Source organism: Petaurus breviceps, unplaced genomic scaffold (assembly GCF_028583685.1).
Source record: "Petaurus breviceps papuanus isolate PSGF00001 unplaced genomic scaffold, PetGlider_PUasm1.0 118, whole genome shotgun sequence".
Classification (NCBI taxonomy): Eukaryota; Metazoa; Chordata; class Mammalia; order Diprotodontia; family Petauridae; genus Petaurus; species Petaurus breviceps.
Window position 1 is genome coordinate 22,535,764 of NW_027185616.1, and position 19,628 is coordinate 22,555,391.

The window sequence follows — 19,628 nt, forward strand, 5'->3', positions numbered from 1 at the left end:
GGGCAATTGGGGTTTAAGTGACTGGCCTAAGGTCACACAGTTAGTAAGTGTCAAGTATCTGAGGCCAGATTTGAACTCAGGTCCTCCTGATTCCAAGGCTGGTGCTCTATTCACCTAGGTGCTTCAAATGGAGTAAAATTTTGAAAACAGTTGTTTAAAACTGTTTAGTCTCACAAAGACTAAAGCAATTTGGGTTGAGGAATGGGAGGAATATCATAAATCCAAGCCTGACTCATTCTGAGACCACAATAAAAGACTTCCTCCTAAAATTAAAAAAAAAATCCTCCTTAAAACTAGTTGTTCCTTGAAATTTAAAAAAAGATTGCTACTAGAATGTGAAGCTACATAGCAGTTTGTGTTAACTTAAACTTATCTCCATAAGCCTTCTTGTAAATCACCTCAATTTGTTTTACAGTGAATTTTTCATTATTCAGCTTTCCAACCTGTCATTCATGCTTAAAATAATGCTTTTACTTTTTTGGAGATGATTTTTAGTCAACATTTGAATTTCCTCTTGAGGGAATAAGAAAAAAGAATTAAGGTGTGTGTGTGTGCCTGCATGTGTGTGCACGCACATGTGCATACATACACATACAAATGTATGCAGCAAAGGATATATTTTAACAAGATTTGACCTTAAGAGAAGCTAATATTGGGGCGGCTAGGTGGCGCAGTGAATAGAGCACCAGCCCTGGAGTCAGGAGGACTTGGGTTCGGATCCAGCCGCATACCCTTAACACAAAAACCTATCTGTGTGACCTTGGTCAAGTCACTTAAACCCAATTGCCCTCCAAAAAAAAAAGAGAAGCTAATATTAACCATAATCTTTAAATCAAAATGACTAGAGCAGGCTCATGACCAGTAGCTATGGGACTATGCATGGCTTGCATTTACCTGTGTTAACTCCTCCTGTGAAAATCCATGCTCCAGTGGTCATGGCTGCCTTGATGAGACCTTTTCCAAAGACTTGCTTGAGTTTTGGCTGGAGTTCAAAGTTCTGGAGGCCTCCATGAACAGAGATGAGAAGTTTGGGGAGCTCAAGTTGCCATTCCTTGGTCATCAGGTGTAGAAGGAGATCAGGTTTTGTGTCAAAGGACACCCGCACATACTGTAAAAGGAAGCATTGTTAGAAAGGGAGAATCATGACTGGGGCATCTTATAAGTATGGGTTGTTGATAGAAGTGTATACATTTTAGAGAATTTAGTGTTAAAATCCTGACAAGAAAGATTGAATAAGAGAGTGATTATTTGTATCATCAAGATAAGCTTCACTTTACACATTTATTGTCTTTAAAGACTGTCCCTTTAAACTATGTGTTTTAAATGTCGGGCCCTTAAAAGGTAAGTTGATTTTTCAAAATTTAGAGAAGTCACAACTTTTTGGGAATGCATCTTTTGCAGAAAGACAATGACCCTTAGATTTGATTAAAGGGAGCCTAACTACAACTTGTAACCTTCAATCTTTTCATCAGAGCAACACATTGCATTTGATTTCCCTTTCTAAATACTTGAGTCTCCAAAATTTATCCATTCAATCCTTTCTTCTTTGATTAGCTCTTCCAAGAAGAAAAGGGATTTCATGATAGAAGGCTAAAGAAGAATCTCTTTCAATTAAACAAATTTTATTTATTAAATTTCTCCCATGTTTATAATGCAGTAAAGAAGATATTTTGTATCAACTTGAATTTATTAGGCATATACTATGTACCAAGCATTGTTCTAGGTAATGAGTAAAGAAAGACCCCCCCAAAAAAATGAAGTTCCCGCCACACAAGCATTGTTCTAGGTAATGAGTAAACAAAAAAGATTGAAGTCCCTGCCATATAGAAGCTTACATTGTATTGGGAGGAATAATATATAAATGGATAAATATACACAAAGTATATGCAAAGTTAATATAATGTAATCTCAGCAGAGCAAAGGATAACCAGTTCCTAAAAGGGTCAGGAAAGTTCTTATCTAGGAGGAATAAATATTTGAGCTAAGACAGGCATTTTAAGTGGCAAAAGTGAGCAGGGAGCAGCACGTTCCAGGATGGGAGGATTGCCTGGGCAAAGCCACAGAGACTGGAGATGGAATAATGCGGTGCATGAGGATTGTTAACAAGTTTGGGCTTACATGTGAATGCATGAAGTTCTGGAAAAGTAGGCTGGACCATCAAAATGTTAAGGACTTCAAAAGCCAGAGGAATCAGTGGTTGATCATATAGGTAACAGAAAAAATTGGCGCATTTTGAGCAGAGGAATGATATGTTCACACCTGAGCTTTAGGAACATCACTCTGATAGTTGGGTGAAGGATAGATTAGAAATAGGAAGGGCTTTAGGTTAGGAACCCAATTAAGAGGCTATTTTTACAGTCCAGGTAAGAAGAGATGAAAGCCTGAATTAGGGTAGTGCTTTGGTGAATTAAAAGAAGGGAGAGGGATAATATTGAGGTAGAAATAACAAGACTTGGCAGCTGATTGAAAATGAGAGATGAAGGAGAATGCAAAGTATAGGATAGGAGTTTTTAAGCTCCATATGCACCTTTGGCAGTTTGGTGAAGCCCCTTTCAGAATGTTTTTTAAATACATACATTAAAATACATAGGATTACAAAGCAAACCAACTATATTGAAATAAAGTTATCAAAAGAAAAGAAAAATCATAGATTCCAGAGTAAAAATCTCTAATGAGTTCTAGATTGAAAAACGGACAGTTGAGAAGGTTGTCAGTACCCTTCTTCAAAAATGGGAAATTATAAAAGGGGCAAATTGGGAGGCGAGGGAAAGGTAATTGTGTTTTGGTCATGTTGAGTTTGAAGAACCTATGGCGCATCGAGTTCAGTGTCCAAAAAGCAGTAGGGGATATGGGAGTGCAGTTCAAGAGAGACCAGGACCATAAAAACTGTACAGGTCTGAAAGTCAGGTGCACAGAGATGGTGTTCAAAACATGCACATTGAGGACATTGCTGAGCAGAGAAAGGATTCAGAGAAAAAAAAAAAAGGGAAAGAGCCCAGAACAGAGCCTTTAGCCTTCATTCACAGTTAAAGAAGAATGTCCAGATTCAATGGTTCAACAATGAGAATCCAAAGGAATGGCTAGAAAGTTCAGATAATCATATAATCATACAGCTAGAGTTGGAAGGGACCACTGAGGTCATCTAGGCTTTTACACATGGGGAAACTGAGGCAGGGAGAGCAAAGTGACTTGATCAAGGTCAAATAGGTAGTTAGTGCAAAGGGTAAAATTTGCATCCAGGTCTTTTGATTCTGTAGTCACTGTCATGAAAACCCAGAGAGTATTCCGGAGGAGAGGATACCAATACTGTTAAATGCTACAGAAAGGAACAAGGAAGATTGAGAAAAAATGCCACTTGAATTGGGTAATTATGAGGTCACTGGCAGTTCTAGAGAAAGCAGTTTCATTTGAGAGAAGATGAAAAGCAGACTGCAGATTGTTGGGAAATGAGTGAGAGAGGAGGAAGGAGAGGAGACTTTTTTTCCTAAGAAGGAGAAAAATATTGGATAATATAGCTTGGGGAGAGGGTAAAGCCAAGTGAAGAATTTTGACTTTTGTTTTGTTTTTTGGAAAAGGTAAAATTGGGTATATCTGAAGGCAGCAAGAAAGGAGGTGCTTTATAGGGAGCACCTGAAGAGAACAGAGAGAGGGGCAATTTACTTAAGAACATGGGAAGGTGCTGTGGGCTGCTTAGGGTCCAGCACTCAGCAAGATCCAGAGATGTGAATAAGAAAGGATCAGGCCATGTGGGTAGTTCAAGGAAGAACCATGAACTGCATCTATTGATTCTCTGGACAAGGTTTTTATAGAGCATTGAGACAAACAAAGGAAGGGATCTCAAGTATTCATATCATTATCTTAGTCTGTCATGTCCTGGAAGTAGCATGGCAGTAATGCCTTTTGTTCTCTAGGTGCCAGAAAGTCTCAGGAAAAGTCAGTTAACTTCTTTCATAAGCAGTCACATTACAAAGGATGCTCCAAAGCTCCAACATCAAGTACATCTGCATAGGAACTGACCACCTAAGAATTCAAATATTTTGTTTTTGAACAACTAAAGTCTTGGGGCAGAGCCTGTTGGTCTCAGAACTCAAACAACATCCTTATAAGTGTAACCTTTATCAAAAGTACTCAGGAGCTAACTTGAAAGTCAATATTAGAGTCCACTGATATCAAGGTAATTATCTGAAGTCCTGGCTCAGGCCTCTTTGGCTCCCAACAGGAAGCAACAGGATCGGGGGTTCGAGTAGAAGGGTTGGCAGCGGCTAGGGCAAAAGCCACCTCATAAAGAAGGTGAAATTAAGGGTTGATGTCAAGGGATTATGAACTGTGTAATAGGAGAGAAGAGGAGGCTAAAGGAGAATGATCTTTATTTTTTCAGCTGAGTATGAAGCAAAATCCTTTGTTGAGAGGGTAGAGAAGGTACTGTTGGGAGTGCAGAGGGAGTAAGAGTCTGGAGGAAAGAAGGGAAGGTTTGAAACAACCTCTGGAAGGAGAAGGCCAGAGAATCAACTAGGAAGGAATTAAAGGACTAGCTTGACAGGGAGGGCCCAGCTGAGAAGACATAAATCCATGGTAGATAAAATGATTGTGGAACTCTGTCCACAGAAGAATGTGTAAAAGATGGAAGTAACCCAGAATTAGGGCTTGGTAGGCCTTTTGTAAGATGAGGGGGCAAAGCACCATGGAAGAGAGAACTTCATCTAAGCAAATTTGCATTTTAGACATCAAGGAACTTTAGCTACTATTATTCAACATTCTCAAAAATAAGTTCTATTGTGCCTTATTGGGAAAAACATAAAATAAAGCTTTTTTTTTTATTGCAAGTATGCTTCATTATCAACTTGTAACAGACAAAACAATCTAGGTGAGAAATGTTATTGGCATTTCCCATGCCCATTTTATTAAAAAAAAAATAGAGCATTTTAAAAAGTCATAGCAAAAAGGCCCCTTCAGTACTTCCAAGGTCTCTCCGTTTCCTTGTCTTTAGTAACTCTACAAAGAAGTTTTTCATAAAACAGCGCCATAGATTTATAACTAGAGGGGTCGATGGAGGTCAAGTCAACCCCCCTAATTCTTACAAATGAGGACTCTGAGAAAGGTTAATTTGGCACTTCCAGCACCAGGCCTCGAAAATGTTATTAAGCTATGCATGTAACTTTGTGAACTAAATAATTGATTTTTAACTGTTTCCCCCTAATTTGCCACTTCTAATCAAAAGTAAAAAAAAATTCTCTGATGAATTCCACATAACTTTTTTTCTGAAAAAGTTAAAAATAATTCAAAGTGAAGAGATGCTTCTGAAGGGAAGTTTTTTTTTAATAGACAAGTCAAGCATTTTAAAATATTCTGGTAATGGTTAATGCATATATTTAAAAAGAGAGAGAGAGAGAGAGAGAGATCGCATGAGAACAAGGTAATGATACTGATTTACAATAAAAGTAGATGTTTCTAACTATTAGACTTTAAAAACATGGCATAACATTCTCCATAGCACATTTGATTTAACTTTAACAAATAATTTGTGTTTCTGGGTCTATAGTTAACATCTTGGAACATCAGTTCAGGCGTTGGCATAAATGAGATCATATAGTGTAAAAGGATGTTTTAATTTAAAATAAATTACTGTAGACATTGGCACAATTACAGGATTTTCCTTGCTTTTCCAATAAATGCAACACATTTTTTACTTTTACTTTTTAACTCCGTTTACTTGTTTTACACTTTACTATTTTTACTGCTCAATGTAGAATATATATATATATATAAACATATACACAAAAGATTTCAATAACCCTTGTAATTGCTCCCCTTCATCAATAACAAATTATCCAGACCTTACTATACATTTCAGAAGAAACTGTTGGACAAAGTAGAGTCTTATCTGTGGGGTGTCTCACTTGGTGAATAATTTATACCCAAAGTCTCTGAAGTTACTTGGTCAGCTTAGCTATAAAAGGAACCAAAGGGAGTTATTCATTAACCATTGTGAAGAATTTACCAGCTAAGATGAATACCTGAATATCTTCCAATATGTAGATTAAAAGAAGTATCTGATAGGCTAAAAAGCAAAGTAGGACTGTATTTCAGGGAATTCACAAATCTATTCAGGGAATTTGGGTGAGGACAAAAGGAGAAAGAAACAGAAGTAATACTGCTGTGGGGCTGTCCTGTCAGATGGAAGATAAATGATGCTTTCTTTTAAAAGATCACAAAATTGGCAGTAGAAAGAAATAATAGTGTTGGAGGTCTTCAGCTGTCCAGGTAGATACCTCTTGGAAGTCTTACTCAATCAAAAGCAGATAGGATAAAAGCTTGACAGGTTCTGCAGGCAAATTCATTCTTCAGAAGGTAGAGGAAGTGATAAGGAAATTAACTTGGGAACAAATTCTGATTAATAAGAAGGAACTCACTGATGAATTAAAAGTCCTAGGAACTTGGGGAGAAATTGATTCATTGTGGTCAAGAAGCTAACTAAAAGACAATCAGATGTCTATGTCAGATCTTAGAAAAATAGGTATCAGAAAGTTCGGAGAGACTAGGCATGATCCCGTGGGATCAAGGGAAAATGGCCCTAAATTTATAAAAGTCTCTCAAAAAATGAAATGCTGGCAATTTCATTTTGAACAACCCCTATAAGGATGAGAAAGGAAAGATATCTAAAAAGATTTATATGGCTACATTGGAAGCTCCTCAGGTTCAAAATTTAAAAGTATCTGTACAAATGACAGCAAGAGGGGAAAACAATTAAGGATGAATGAAAACCTGGTAAGATTAGTATCAGGAAGGAGAAATCCTAGTAAAAGTTGACAATAAAAAGTTTTTTTTTTTTTAGGTTCTGAGAAGAAGGATAAGGGAGATAAACTAATGTTTGTGGTAAATGTAAAAACAAACAAACAAAAAACAATTGAAACAAGTCAACTCCTCCTTTTTGTTCCCATCTGCTTTATGGATCAGCAGAGTCCTCAATATGGGGAGAGTAAATCAAAGATGACTAAGAGGGAACTGAAATCCCTCAAGAGTGAAATGATAGCACCTAACTATCGTAAATGAATTCAAGTTTCTTAGACCAAACTCATTATATCCCAGGGTACCATAATAATTTTTTATAATCCATAATTTCTGAATGTTTCTCAATTATCTTTGAGGTGTCCTAGAAAATAGAAGTGTTAGAGCTGTGGTGGCTCACAAATACCCTGATTATTAAAAAAGGAGAAAATTGTGGATTCTTCACATCACTGACTGATCGTTTGATCTTGATGTTAAATTTGGGCAAAATAACAGAATAATTTCTTAAAGGGATAGTTTGTGGGCACTTGGGGAGAGAAGGGATGATCAAATTGTATCTAGCAAATGACAATCTACTTGATTTATTCTCCTAATAGGGTGATGTTTCTGGATTTCAGCAAGACATTTGACTGGTAAGAAACAGTGAGTGTGCTGGACTTGGTGTGGTAGAGAAAACACCAAACTTGGGAACTAGGAAGACATAGGTTCATTTATCTATGTGACCTTGGGTTGGTCACCTCTTCTCTAAGACTCAATGTCTTCACCTGTAAAATATTGGGGTCTTAGTTGCCTAAACTGAAAATGAGAAAGTCTTGATGTCTTCTTCTGTAAGATGGGGATTAAAATATTTCAGGGATAGAATGAAGAAGAAATGAAGTAACATACTTTAAATCCTTTGTAAGCCTTAGAGTATTATACTAATGTGAACTAGTATTGTAAAATTTACTCAATCAATAAGGAATTGTTAAGGTTTTACACTGTGCTGGGCAATACTCTAAGCTTTGGAGAAACAAAAGCAACATGAAAATGTCTCATGACATCAAGGAGCTTGCAGTTAAATGGGAGAGAAAATATGCATGCACATACACACACATGAACGCACATACACACATAGCCATAACCTGGTAAATGGGCTATAGAAATGTGGGTTAGGTGATACAGCCATTAGACTGATTCATGACTATTTTCCCCGGATTCACCCTATGACATTCCTAGAGAGGCTGTTCCATAGTCTTCAGGTCCCTAGATCAACCCACAGCTCTCTAACAGAGGCCTTCATTTCCTATCTCCCAATGTAAGTCTTTGGGTAAGGCTTGGCTTGGTTGGTTCAAGGGGAAATATGTCATTAAATGCTCTGGAAATTGTAATTCTTCCGATGGCGGGTAAAGGCAGAGCTAGTCTGATCGTGGGACTGAAGGGCAGGGTTCCCCCAGGGGTTCATTACTTCACTGAGGCATGAAGCCATCTTCTGAATCCAACTTCCCTGTTCTGTTTCAGAATTTACTTCACATCATCACCTACATCCTGTATTTTCTCCGCTGTTGTTCCAGCGTCTGAGGAGGAAGAGGAAGCAGATGTTTTGCCTAAAGGCTGCTAAGTGGTGCAGGTGAGAGAGCACTGGCCTGGAGTCTGGAAGACCTGAGTTTAAATCTAGCCTCAGATACAGTGTGGCCTAGGGCAAGTCCTACCTCAGCTGCCTCAACTATGAAAAGGCCCATACCTCCAGAGGAAGATCAAATGAGATAGTATTTAAGCACCTACCATAGCACCTGACACATGGTAGGCACTTCAAAAATGCCTGTTTCTTTCTTCCGTCTCCTTCAGTTAATTCCTCTAATTATGCCCTTCTGAAACTGAATCACAAGTCAGAGGAACTGGGTTCAGATACTACTCCTGATGTTTATTACCTGTGTGACCTAGGGAAAATCACATAACCTCCCTGGGACTCCCTCGTTTATAAAATGCTGGGGGCCAACTACAGGTAGGCATGTAGAAGCGGCCTTCTTGCAGCTGCTCCCAGGCCAACCGGATGCTGGCTCATCACTTTCCATGCCAAGCACACCGAATTCTTACTCACCCTGATAATAGCAACGCAAAGGGAACTAAATCCAAGGGAAGTGTACAGCCCGTCCCATGTGATAAAGGAGCTAGCTTACTCTGTAAAAGGTCTGTAAACCCTGATCCTCAGATGAATAAATGGGCTTCACTGCTGTGGGGCCTCTGCCTGCCCGTGCCTTCACTCCATGCTCTCCACTTCGTCATGGCCACTCCCGAGCTGGCCTCCTGGGCTACCTTCAACCTCTATCTAGATCTATGAATCTATCATTTATACTGTCTCTTCCTTTCCTGTTCAATCATTCTTCCCTCTTCAATTACTGTCTTGCCCAAGGCGGGAACTGAGAATTGGAGGATACAACCCATTCTAGGAAAATTAACTAACTTTACAATATGCTTGATGCATTTGCTGGAAGAGAAGAAACCCATTACATTCTTGAGCAGCTCATTCCATTTTGGGATAGCTCTAATTTTTAGGAATTTTTTTTCATATTAAACCAAAATCTGCCTTTCTGTAATTCCCCATCCATTTTCTCCCTCTGGGTACAGGCTGAACAAACCTAATCCATCTTTCCCTGACATTGTTGTAGCTTCCTGAAGACGTTTCCATAGTAAATCTCATCTTCAGTCTCTCCTTTTCTACTGTTGTCTTTACCCATGCCCAGGACCCTTCCATTCCTTTCTCTAGTCAAGCCTATCTCTTCACTAACTGTCATTTGCACAAAAAAATTCACATTTTCTACCTCTTGTGCCCCTGTTCATTCAGCCTGAAAGGCATTTCCTTCCCAACTCAATCCAAAAAGCATTTGTTCAATGCCTACCATATTTGACATACCATGCTAGGCACTAAAACCACCAATCCAACAAAAAGCATTTAAAAAAAATGATCTCTGCTCTCATTCTTTCTACCTATTCATCCTTCAAGACCCAGCTCAAGGTGTAGCTCCCCACAAAAAAGTCATCACCAGAAAAATTTGAAAGAAATAGAATTCTTCTTTTTTTTTTTTGCCTTTTTGGAGGGGGGAAGGCAGGGCAATTGGGCTTAAGTGACTTGCCCAAGGTCACACAGCTAGTAAGTGTTAAGTGTCTGAGGCCGCATTTGAACTCAGGTCCTCCTGACTCCAGAGCTGGTGCTCTATTCACAGCACCACTTAGCTGCCCCAAGAAATAGAATTCTTAAATGATTTTTTTCTCCTGTTTTACATTGTGTATGGCATAATTAAGTTATATGTAATTGCCCCATTTTTTTAAGGCACAGAGATATAATCTGTACATCCTGTACTCTATCAGATCAATAACCAAATCCAGGAATTCTGCTCATTTTTAAACTATTCTTATTATTAAAGAATATTTATTTTTTAAAAAGCCATCACCAACTACACAAGCCTATGATTTCCATAGGTGAGTCGATATTGGTATGTATATTCCTTTCAATGGTCCTTTAATAAAAATACTTAATCATATACACTTTTTTTAAGGGGGGAAGGCAAGGTAATTGGGGTTAAGTGACTTGTCCAAGGTCACACAGCTAGTAAGTGTTTGAGGTCAGATTTGAACTCAGGTCCTCCTGACTCCAGGGCTGGTGCTCTATTCATTGCACCACCTAGCTTCCCCCATCTACACTACTAGAGCTACTAAGAGCATGTCAATGGCGTGATGGTACGTGTTTAGCAATCTTTTCCTCAACTTGATATGTTCAACATTTCTCTTTCATAAAATAAAGATAATACTTTTTTATTTGGATCAAATGAAATAGTAAGTGTAAAACACTTAACATAACACCTGACATACACCTGGTGATTAATAAATGCTTAATCCATTCCAGTCCCCATTCCACAGTATTTACCATAGAGAATTGCTGTGCCAAAATATGTTGGAAACCTTAAGCTGTTGATTTCTCTTTTGTTATTAACTTGGATAAATGAGTTTCTTCACTGTCTGCTCAGTGTGGAACTGCTATTTGGTGGGAAAGGTGTCAAGCCATAAAAATAAAGCTTAGAGTGGCCACTAGGTGGCGCACTGAGTAGAGCACCAGTCCTAGAGTCAGGGGACCTGAGTTGAAATCTGTCCTCAGACACTTAACACTTACTAGCTGTGTGACCTTGGACCCCAATTTTCCTGTCTCCCCCCCTCCAAAAAAGATAAAGTACGGCAACAACAAAAAGAAAATAAAGCTTAGATTCTTGTTTCTCCATTAAGGAAATAGTGATTAGAATTTTAACTTGAGCCTGAAAATCACATCACCTAGACTAACAATATTTAAGGGAACAGACAGATAAAATTGTAGCCAAGAACCTCCTCTAAGCCAAGCTTTGGGCCCAAACTTCCCGCTTCTCTTCCTGGAAGGAATTAAAAAGCCTCCCTATGAGAAGGCTGAAGGGAGAAGAGGCAAGAGATGTCCAGCCTACCTCAGCCTGAGCTACACAATCCCTGCTCCCTCCTCTGCCATACTACATGTGGAATACAGCCCTCATTACATATAAAACATGAATGTTAATAACAGCTCACATTTATAGAACAGTGATGATAACAGCCAGTTTGCAAAGCACTATCATATCATCTGAGCTTTATAACAACCCTTGGAGATAGGGGTTCTTATTATCCCTCTCTTACAGATGAGAAAACTGAGACAAACAGAGTCACTTACCCAGGGTGACATCTCTAGTTAGCATAGGAATGAGGATTTGAGTTTGGTTCTTCCTGCATCCATATCCAGAATTGTGATTCTTAAGCCACAAAACTATCCATTATAGAACTTCGGAGTTTTGCAAAGCATTTTACAGGAAATGATCTCATTTGATTCCACAACACTATGAAGTAGGTGCTATAATAGATGTGAACACTTGTTATCTCTCTTCCGTTCATTTTAAGCTTTTCTTTTCTCCAGAGCCATTTGACATTTGTAATTCGTTGTCCATCCTCTCAGCTATAATATTTGTATAGTTATATCTAGACTAGAGAATATATTAACTTTTATTTTAAAAGCAAAATTATTTTATTCAAGAAAGAGTTCCTGTTTTGTTTTTGTCTTTCTAAGAAGATAATTAAAGTCTTTTTTCAATGGAATTGAATTAAATTTGAAATTAACTAGATTCTTCAATTTTGGCCTTGGACTCTAACCACCATTTATAACACCCTGTAATATTGCATTTATAGCACAGAAAATTATATCCTGAATTCTAGCCAACCAATTTCTTAAGTTAACATTACATTATCATTTATCTGTAATTTGGAGGCTGCTTATATTCACTAATTTATGTACTTAATAAATATTTATAAATACTTCATATGCACCAGTTATCATTACATATTAAAGCTCTACCATGAAGCACAATTACATTTTAAAGAACATGAGGTACTTAAGTTGTAAAGTATATTCTTCATTTGGTCCTCCATATATTTAAGTGATTTTTGCTATGTATTTCCTTTTTTGGAGGAGGGAAGGTGATGCAATTGGGGTTAAGTGACTTGACCAAGGCCATACAGCTGTCAAGTATCTGAGGTCAGATTTGAACTCAGGTCCTCCTAACTTTGGGGTCAGTGCTCTATTCACTGTGTCACCCAGCTGCCCCTTTGCTATGTATTTCTTACCAAAATCCTGAAACTATCTCTGAGTAAATCCACAGTACCTATTCATTGGAAGTTAGACTTAATGTAGCAGAATTCAACTTTGGGATGGATTCTTCGGTTTAAGATGTACAGAAGCCATGGACATGCTTCCATTGCACAAGTCAAGGTTACATTTTACAAAGAATTTTATGGATCAGACAGGACATTCTCTTCTGCTCTTCTCACACAGAGTATATAATCAAAGATAATGGGGTTGGGAAATGATTTTTATTTACTATTTAAGAAATAAATACCCAAATTAACTATAAAGGACATATGAAGATATTTGCATCCAAATAAAGAATTGATATATATATATATAATTTTACATATATACATATGTATATAAGTATATATATATGTATATACACATGTTGTAATGGCAATGATAATTTGAAGATCTTCCCTGCCCCCTTACTAAGCCTAAGGGAATTTGAAGATCTTCCCTGCCCCTTAATAGGCCAGATGTAATCACATGGAGCATTTGGTGGGAGGAGTTTGCTGAAGGGTGGAGCAGGAAGGGTAGAACAGAGCCCAGAGGAAGCTGGGAGTCCGAGCAGTTACCATGTTTCCCCGATAATAAGACACTGTCTTATTATTTTTTTTTTGGACAGAAATACACCAGAGGGCTTATTTTCAGGGGAGGGCTTATTTTAATGAACACTGACAGCAATTTTAATAAACAGGTAAATGTGAACAAAAAAATGTACCTTTATTCAATAAGCAAATCACTGGGGAAGAACAGGATGACGCACTCACTGCTGCAGCTCTGACTGGATGCAGCTCGGAGTGAGGCGTGTGTTTCACCCGGGGGTGGGGGGACGGTGCATACAGAGGGTACCGTAATTTAGCGTGTAGTGCAGGGGATCATCTTCACTACAGTAGCAATCTTAATAGGGCTTATTTTCTGGGGAGGGCTTATTTTAGAGGAATCTTACACAGTAAGGGGAGGGCTTATTTTTGGGATAGGTCTTATTATCGGGGAAACACGGTAGAAAGGAGGGAGGAGAGGATGCAGGCAAGGAAACAGCTAGGTATGGTGTGACTCCCCATGGTGATAAGGTGTATAGATTTTTTTTGTTGCTATGATGAATTCAGTTTTCTGGTTTTGGGATTTGGCTTTCTGTCTCTGAATAAATGTTTTGCTTCTGTCTTATCTATGAAGAGTCTGTTATATTTTGTGATTTAGACGTTTTTCCAGCATATTCATAGTCACTGTTGGTGCTGTGAATATCACCTTGGCACTACATGTGTGTGTGTGTATATATATATGTATATATATATATGCATGTGTGTATATATATGAATATATATGTTTACACACACCTATTTGTATCTAATGGTAGCCTTCTGTAGGACAGAATAGGGGCAGGGTGGAAAAAAAAGAATTTTATATGATAATTTTGTTGTATATTTAAAAGGAATAGTAAGTTGTACTTAGTAGATTTTCAGTTTCATGTACAATCAACTTTTTTATTGTACTATGTTATGGAAATGATTGTTTTATTCCATAAGTAAGTATTAATGTAAAAAAAATAAAAGAGAAAAAAAGAAATTGCTCAAGAGACTCCTTGAGGTGCAAATATTTGTTATCTTCCTTTTATTCATTTTAGCCTTTTTTTCAGAACAATTTGACCAGGCTAATTAGTTGACAATACCTTCAGCTAAATTTTTTTATATTTATATCTAGACCATATGCTAGAATACCCTAAAATAAATTACTTGTTAAAACTTGAAAATAAGCATAAAAGTATAGTAAATCACAATTTTAAAATAAAATCAAGATGTCCCTGGCCTTTAAAAGTTGTAATATTTTATATGAAATTTGTATTCTTTTCACAATTACTGAAATAAATTTTTAGAGGTTTTTGTTGTTTTGTTTTGTTTTTACTCTGGGAAAATGTTACCAATTCAATGGAAAGTTGTTTTAAAATTCTTTTCTTTATTATATTAAACTTCTCTTTCCTGCATGAATGCAGTGAGTTTTTCCAGCGTTCCTCTGTTGGGAGTAAATCAAAGACTATATCATTTTCTACTTTTGTGGAGCATACATTTTTTAAAAATACATGCATTTAATTTCAACTATAACCAAACATAATCTCCCCTTTTGGTTTCTTAGATTTTTTTTGCCAATATCATGTTTCTATACATAGTTTTTGTAATAGATTTAGTGCTTGTAGATTTAGCACCATGGAAGGAAATGCTAAAAGTGGAATAGAAATGTAAGGTGGTATGATTATTATTGTTATTTTTAGCTGAATAACACCAGCAACCAAACTTCTCTCTATGGAATGAAAATGGTTTAAGCTGTAATGAATACAACTTTACCAGTATACTTTATAGGTTTCAAAAGAATTATTTTAAGACTTAAGACACAACAACAATAATGAAGTGTTTTCATAAATTTCATCTCACATTAGATGCTGAATCACCAAAGTACTAATCAGCAACCTGTATAATAAGACTTCCTAGTTATTTTAAACTGGCCATGACAGTTTAAGAGTAGAAAAAAAACACCACGCTTACCAAGTTACTAAGCAAAGAAACACATCCCTGGATTATGCTATGATAATAATGATGAAAATAATAATATAAATATAAAAATTATAACTAATATTTAGATATCACTCTAACGTTTGCAAGGCATTTTAAATGCATTATTTAGTTAGATTTTCACAACTATACTGTAAGGTAGATGCTATTATTATCTCCATTTTATATATGAGAAAACTGAGGCTCAGAGGCTTTAACGGGTATGCCCATGTCACACTGCTAGTTAATAAATGCTTGAGGCAGGATTTGAATCTGTCTTTCTGATTCCAAGGCTAGTGGAGTTCATTTACACCATAATGCTGTTTCTGTAGGAAAACAACAAACAACAGCTGTTTTTGGTGGCGTGTGTGTGTGTGTGTGTGTGTGTGTGTTGCATTGTTGATTTCATAGGAAACTCCCACTACTAATGAACACAGGCCACCGTTATGCAATTTGTAGTTAGCCCTGCCTTGGTCACCAAGATGTTAAATGACTTTCCTCATATCATACAGCTAGTATACTACAGCAGAGGCAAAATGTGCACACAGATTTTTCTGACTGCAAGACTAGGTCTCTACCCTTTAAAATAGACCCTAGAAGAATAGGTCGCCTTTTTATTAAAAATTATAATAACTAAAAAATAAGTGCTTATACCTTCAATAAATCAGTATTTATAAGCACATATTATGTTCCAGACTCTTTGCTAGGCACCAAAGATATAGAGACAAAAATGAAAGTCTCTATGATATTAAATCTTTTTTAAATAACATTTTTCCAATTATATGTAAAAACAAATTTTAGCATTCATTTTTATTTGTTTTTTGCTTTTTGGGGGGCAATTGGGGTTAAGTGACTTGCCCAAGGTCACAGGGCTAATTTTTGTGTTGTGTCCAAGGCCATATTTGAACCCAGGTCCTCCTGACTCCAGGGCCAGTGCTCTATTCACTGAGCCACCTAGCTGCCCCTTTAGCATTCATTTTTACAAAATTTTAAGTTCCAAATTTTTCTCCCTTCTTCCCTTCCCTCCACTCTTCCTAAAATGGTAAGAAATTGGATGTAGATTATATATGTGCAATCGTGTAAAACATATTTCCATATTTGTACTAGTGGATCTTACATATTCCAACTTGATTTCTAAAGCTATGTGCAAACCATATGAGACCATATGTTGTGGGCTTATGATAGTAAATTATATTAAGGGAGAAAGTTAGCTGCTCTTAGGATTATTAATTTATATTTAGAATCATAGGCTAATAAATTTAAAGTTGGAAAAGAACCTCAGAAATCTATCTAATACAGCCCCATAATTTTAAAGATAAGCAAAGTAAGACCCAGTAAAGTAATGACTTCTTCAAGGTTGCAAAGGTAGTAAAATCTTTGGGGTTATTTCTCTGCCAAGGAATAGTGTTGTGTGTGAGTGTGTGTGTGTTAGCATATTTATGCCATAATTGCATAGAGTGCTTAAAGTATAAAAGCTATCTTCCAGTCCAAACCTTAATTTAACAAATGAGGAAATTGAGGATCAGATCATTTCAAAGATTGCTTAAGGTCATCACTAGCCCTCTTAGCATATCCTTAAACAAGACTAGCCAAGCTTCAGCCTTGGATTGCTCCTACCATTCTTAACCTTTATGCCCACACACATGCTACTGAGAAGTCAAGGAATCAGAAACTGGCATGAAAGGACAAAATGCAAAATCACAAACGCTTTGTAATCTGGCAAAAATAAGCATGTGTCTCTATAAGGACCAAAGCATCCTTTCTACTTGTTACATCCTACAGTATATACAGAGAGAAGACAAAGGATTCGCTCAGCTTCTATGTCAGGCAAAAGAAAAGTTTTTCTCTTTCTGCTTGCTGATCAGGACACCAGAGACCTAAAACAATTACGCACAGATAGCTTGTCAATGGCCGAAGTGAAAGACTTTCATTTGTCCCTATGAACTCTTATAGAAATATTGGCACTATTATGCTATTTTGTAAGGTCCTGAAGTACTAAATGGTCATATGATTAAATGGCTTTTCTACTTTCCAGAATAAAAGAAATGCTTATCAGGTGCTCTTTCTTATTGGTGTTTATTCACCCACAGGTATACTTCATAATGTTTCTAAACAGAAAGCTCCTGTTTCCAGGGTTCTCAGAGTCTCTCCTGTCATTTCATCATTTTGGAAGAATCCAAAGTATAGGAAAAAATATATAGGCAAAAAAGAGATTCCCTACCGCCACCCCTGAACAATGAAAGCTACTATATAGTAGGATGCAGTGTTAGGACTGTCAAGTTTGGAGTTAAGGGACCTGAATTTGAATGCAGGTTCTGCCACTTACTACCTAAGTGACCTTAGACAAGTCACCTAATTTTGGGGTCTTTGGTTTCCTTATCTATAAAGTGAAGGTTCTGGCTCCTAGTTCTATAGCTATGATCCTATGACTACTAATATTTCTTGAATTGAAATAAATTTGGTTATGCAAATTATCATTTTATTATTATTTCAATTGTCATTACCCATTTATACCCGTTATTAATTTCCTTCATTTGAATAAGGTAGTGAATTTTGCTTATATAGATTTACCAAATGGACTGGTCAATAAAAATTGTATTATATCCTGATTTTTTTTGACAACAAAAAGGTCCTGAAATTTTGGTATGTCTGCTGTACCGCAATGGTAATGGTAATTTGAAGATCTTCCCTGCCTCTTAATGAACCTAAGGGAATTTGAAGACCTTCCCTGCTTTGAAAATAAACTCTGCCCCCAAAAGGCTGAATGTAATCACATAGAGCCTATGGTAGGAGGAGTTTGTTGAAGGGTGGCGCAGAGCCCCCAGGAAGCTGGGAGTCAGAAAAGTTAAATGGTAGAAGGAGAGAGGACAGCAGGCAAGTAGACAGTTAGGCTTGTGGTAAATGTTGGTTTGGGGGAAGGCTTATGGATGCTGTGGTTCTCTGTACTGTTGTGGCGTATTAACTTCTTTGCTACTATGATGGAATCGGTTTACCGGTTTGGGGCTTTGGTTTTCTGGTATCTGAATAAATGTTTTGCTTTTGTCTTATATATGGAGAGTTTGTTATATTTTGTGATTGAGCACCATGTGGGTATATTTATGGCGACTGTGGGCACTGTGAATATTGCATTGGTACTACATATACATACCCAATAGAAATTCTCACCCTACTAACAAGTACAAATAGATAGGTGAAAGAAAGTGGTAAACTACCAGCTTCCTCTGGCTTTTAGAGTGTGGATTTATGGTTTCTGAAAACTGTTGAGAAAACCTGTACTTAGAACTAAAGACCTCTCTATTACTTGCCTATGAGAAAGGCACTCTTTTACAATAGGAAAAGTAAGTGAATTAATTCAATTCAATTAAATTCAACAAGTATTTATTAAGCTCTTACTAAGTGCCAGGAAATAGGCTTTTAAAAATCACACAATAACAACAGGTACTATTTCATTTTTACCTTTGTAGTTTCTCCCATACTCCCCAGCATCTACCACAGTGGTGTACAGCAGGTGCTTAATAAATGTTGACTGATTTAGTGTATGAGGCATGACTGTAATATGACTGCCTTTTTTTTAATGTGCATTCTTTTTTTAATTTTTTAAAGCAATAGGGGTTTAAGTAACTTGCTCAAGGTTACACGGCCAGTTATTTCTGGGTGTGGTGCTAAGTATCTGAGCCTGGATTTGATCCAGGTCATCCCAACTCTGGGGCCGGTGCTCTTACTCACTGCACCACCTGGTCACCCCTAAGCAATTGGGTTTAAGTAACTTGCTCAAGGTTACATGGCCAGGTGTTTCTGGGTGTGATGCTAAGTATCTGAGCCCAGATTTGATCCAGGTCATCCCGACACTGGGGCCGGTGCTCTTACTTGCTGAGCCACCTGGCTGCCCCAGAAATGAGCATTCTTCAGAAGCTAAATATGTCTATCCATTGTGGAGAAAGGGAAAAGCTATATATGTGTTTCAATTAAACCATAATACTTCAATATATTTTTGCAAATATTCCCTTGGAATTGCCTTCAACATTCTTATCTTATTCTTTTGAATATTCTGGATAATGGTATATATTCATTTGTGAAGGGTAAATTTAAGTGATGGAAACAACTCAAAGTTCTTTGAAAGTAATTCTGGTGAGCCTGATCAACTGAAAAGTATAGCTTTTGGAAACAAGATGCATGCATATACAGCTATATATGTATGTATGTATGTATACACATATGTATATGCACATATATGCATATGTATTTATGAATGTGTATATATGTATGATGTGTGTGTTTCCCCCCCCCCCCAGAGGTAGTGTCACAGAATGGGGAGAGAGCCATTTTGGTGGTCAGAAAGAGCTAAGTTCAACTCCTCATACTCCACCTTTGCGATATGCTGATTAGGTGACCCTGAGCAAGCCTTTTAAGGTTTCAGACCCTCAGGCAAGAGTGAGGCAGAACAGAATTGGTAGAGGGAATTTCCTCCTTGGGAGTTCCCTAAACGAATGAAATCACAGGATCAGTTCGACAAAATGTTTTTTAAAATCCTGAACACTGATCAATTGGGGAATTGTTGAACAAGCTGTGATATACACATGTAGTTGAATACCATTGTGATGAATAGGATGGTTACAAAACACCTGGGAAGATGTATACAAAGTGAT

At 37.2% G+C, this 19,628-nt stretch overlaps 1 protein-coding gene and 1 long non-coding RNA gene across 2 annotated transcripts in view; one reads left to right on the top strand and one right to left on the bottom strand.

Annotated features, from left to right (window-relative positions):
* The window catches only part of TRPM3 (transient receptor potential cation channel subfamily M member 3), a 732,143-nt gene that overhangs the window by 351,988 nt on the left and 360,527 nt on the right, over positions 1-19,628 (bottom strand). The window contains 1 exon segment of the mRNA XM_069087002.1: positions 895-1,108. Within this exon segment, the coding sequence (XP_068943103.1) occupies positions 895-1,108 (214 nt within the window).
* LOC138160478 (uncharacterized) overlaps positions 1-19,628 on the top strand; it is a 228,550-nt gene that overhangs the window by 204,662 nt on the left and 4,260 nt on the right. The window lies entirely within an intron of this gene.